This window comes from Pelophylax lessonae (genome assembly GCF_965119305.1).
Source record: "Pelophylax lessonae genome assembly, chromosome: 2".
Taxonomy (NCBI): Eukaryota; Metazoa; Chordata; class Amphibia; order Anura; family Ranidae; genus Pelophylax; species Pelophylax lessonae.
Genome location: NC_138769.1, coordinates 691,971,852 through 691,974,934, shown reverse-complemented (window position 1 = coordinate 691,974,934; position 3,083 = coordinate 691,971,852). Strand labels below are relative to the sequence as shown.

Genomic DNA, 3,083 nt, shown 5'->3' with positions numbered 1-3,083 from the left:
ACACCAGAACTCTGCAATGTGTGTGTACTGTACCCCTGAACTCTGCTTTCTTTAGCGCACCCCTGAACTCTGCAATCTGTGCAAAGCATACCCCTGAATACTGCAATCTGAGTATAGCACACTCCAGAACTCTGCAATCTGTGTGTAGTGTACCCCAGAACTTTGCAATCTGTGCATAGTGTACCCGTGAGCTCTGCTTTCTGTAGTGTACCCCTGAACTCTACAATCTGTGTGTAGTGTACCCCTGAACTCTGCAATCTGTGTGTACTGTACCCCTGAACTCTGCTTTCTTTAGTGTACCCCTGAACTCTGCAATCTGAGTGTAGTGCACCCCTGAACTCTGCAATGTGTGTAGTGTACGCCAGAACTCTGCAATCTGTGTGTAGTGTACCCCAGAACTTTTCAATCTGAGCGCAATATACCCTTGAACTCCGCTTTCTGTAGTGTACCCCTGAACTCTACAATCTGTGTGTAGTGTACCCAAGAAGTCTGCAATCTGTGTGTAGCGTACCCCTGAACTCTGCAATCTGTGTGTAGTGTACCCCTGAACTCTGCAATCTGTGTGTAGTGTACCCCAGAATTCTACAATTTGTGTGTAGTGTACCCCTAAACTCTGCAATCTGAGTGTAGTGCACCCCTGAACTCTGCTTTCTTTAGTGCACCCCTGAACTCTGCAATCTGAGTGTAGCACACTCCTGAACTCTGCAATCTGTGTACCCCAGAACTTTTCAATCTGTGCGTAGTGTACCCCAGAACTTTGCAATCTGAGCGCAGTGTACCCTTGAACTCTGCTTTCTGTAGTGTACCCCTGAACTCTGCAATCTGTGTGTAGTGCACCCCAGAATTCAACAATCTGTGTGTAGTGTACCCCTGAACTCTGCAATCTGAGTGTAGCGCACCCCTGAACTCTGCAATGTGTGTAGTGTATGCCAGAACTCTGCAATCTGTGTGTACTGTACCCCTTAACTCTGCTTTCTTTAGTGCACCCCTGAACTCTGCAATCTGTGCATAGCATACCCCTGAACTCTGCAATCTGTGTGTAGTGTACACCATAACTTTGCAATCTGTGCATAGTGTACCCTTCAACTCTGCTTTCTGTAGTGTACCCCTGAACTCTACAATCTGTGTGCAGTGTACCCCAGAAGTCTGCAATCTGTGTGTAGCGCACCCCTGAACTCTGCAATGTGTGTAGTGTACGCCAGAACTCTGCAATCTGTGCATACTGTACCCCTGAACTCTGCACAGGTTGCAGATTTTTGGGGTGCATTAAAGAAAGCATAGTGTCCACCCTGAACTCTGCAATCTGTGTGTAACGCACCCCTGAACTCTGCGCGCAACTCACTTCTCATATATAATGCACCTTTAAGACCCTCACATTGTTAGTGCAATTTGGTCACACCCACCATTTGATGTGGTGGGGGATGGGTTGGGTGAGAGGTTATAGCTGTTTTTCTGCATCTATTCTCTGAGGAAAAAAAAAAGACCTGAATACAATGTGTATATATATATATATACATATTTTTTTTTTTCAAGCCCTGAATATATATATATATATATATATATATATATATATATATATATATAATTTTGTATTTATATATATATATATATATATATATATATATATATATATATATATATATTTATATATATAATTATTTATTATATATATCATTTTTTATTTATTTATATATATATATATTTTTTGTTTTTTTTTTGGTTTTTGTTTTTGCTGTATACCATAGGATCAACATAGAGAGACTATATTATTTAGGCAAGAACAAGTAAAATGCATGCAGGAAAATGCAGGAGATCCCACGATGACACTCGAAAACGCACAAAACTTTTTTGCAACAAGAAGTGTAAATCCGACCTTGATCTCTGAAAATTGCTTGGCTAGCTCTCATTGAATTAGCTTCACTATAACTGTGTTCTCTGCAAGTTAATCTATGCATGAGGTTTCTCAGGGAACTTTGACCTGCTCAGCCAGGAATGCCTATGAGAAAGGGAGGGTCCAGCATTAATTAGGTGAACTTCTTTTGGAAGCTGTTAACTTTCAAGGTCTGGCAGGAGTTTCACATGCTGGCAAGCAGTCTCCTCTGCTTCCCTGTGTGAGGCCTCCATGTATAAACACCATCCTCAGAGCGAGAAGTGAAAATGTTGAGACTGCTGAGTAGCGATGACTATGAGGTGGGCACCAGGATTAAAGGGTTCTCTTCCCGCACCCTCTTCACGCTGGCCTTCGGGGCGGTGGGATTTCTACTCCTAGGATTCATCATAGGTATATTTCTTTGACTGCTTCTTTATTGTTTTTCTATTTTCTTTTTAATCTCAAAACATTAACAAATACAGCATTGATGGGTGCAAAGCATTTACTAATGCAGCATTAATGGGCAACAAAGTTGCATTACAGAATTCAAAACTTTTTCCATTTGCACCAGTTCAGGCTTAAAGTGATATTAAATGCTTTTTTTTTTTGTTTTGTTTCTTTTTTTAAGGTAAAAACTGGATTTTTGTAAGAATTCTGAAGTCTGAAGTTCATTGACAGACGCAGCCTTCATACTTCTTATCCATTGGTTACGCTGCCCCCTGTAGCTTGAACTACTCCTGCAGGGGGCAGCATAACCCAATAGATAAGAAGTATGAAGGCTGCTTCTGTCAATGGATGATAGAGAAATAAAAAAAAGTCGTATGATGATACTTCCCTGCTCTGTGCAACGTTATTGCCGACCCATGTACCCCATATGTTTGGTGACAAGGAGGGCGGGCTTTAATGCCCACACACTGCACATATGTGTCAAGGTTTCTGTGCTGCAAGCATGCTAATGGTGCTGTCCCAGCAAAGTGACACAGCTGTCACAGACAGTTCCTGGTCTCTATATATGATTGGAAGCCAATGCGGCAGCTCCTGATCATGTGACTACTACATTGATCACATGAAAGAGAAGACCATCTCACCCAAGAGGAAGCAGGAAGGGGTTAATGCAGACTTCAAAGGTAAAACTTTTTTTTTCTTTTGGATGAATTAAGGTAGGGTTAAACTAGGGATGCACCAATACCATTTTTTTTTTTAAGTGCCAGTT

The 3,083-nt window shown here is 41.4% G+C and overlaps 1 protein-coding gene across 1 annotated transcript in view; it reads left to right on the top strand.

Moving 5' to 3' along the window:
• Positions 1 to 2,013: 2,013 nt before the first annotated feature.
• The window catches only part of LOC309545356 (putative N-acetylated-alpha-linked acidic dipeptidase), a 135,935-nt gene continuing 134,865 nt past the window's right edge, over positions 2,014 to 3,083 (top strand). The window contains exon 1 of the mRNA XM_082244520.1: positions 2,014 to 2,281. Within this exon, the coding sequence (XP_082100646.1) occupies positions 2,158 to 2,281 (124 nt within the window). The 5' untranslated portion in view covers positions 2,014 to 2,157. The remainder of the gene's footprint in view (positions 2,282 to 3,083) is intronic.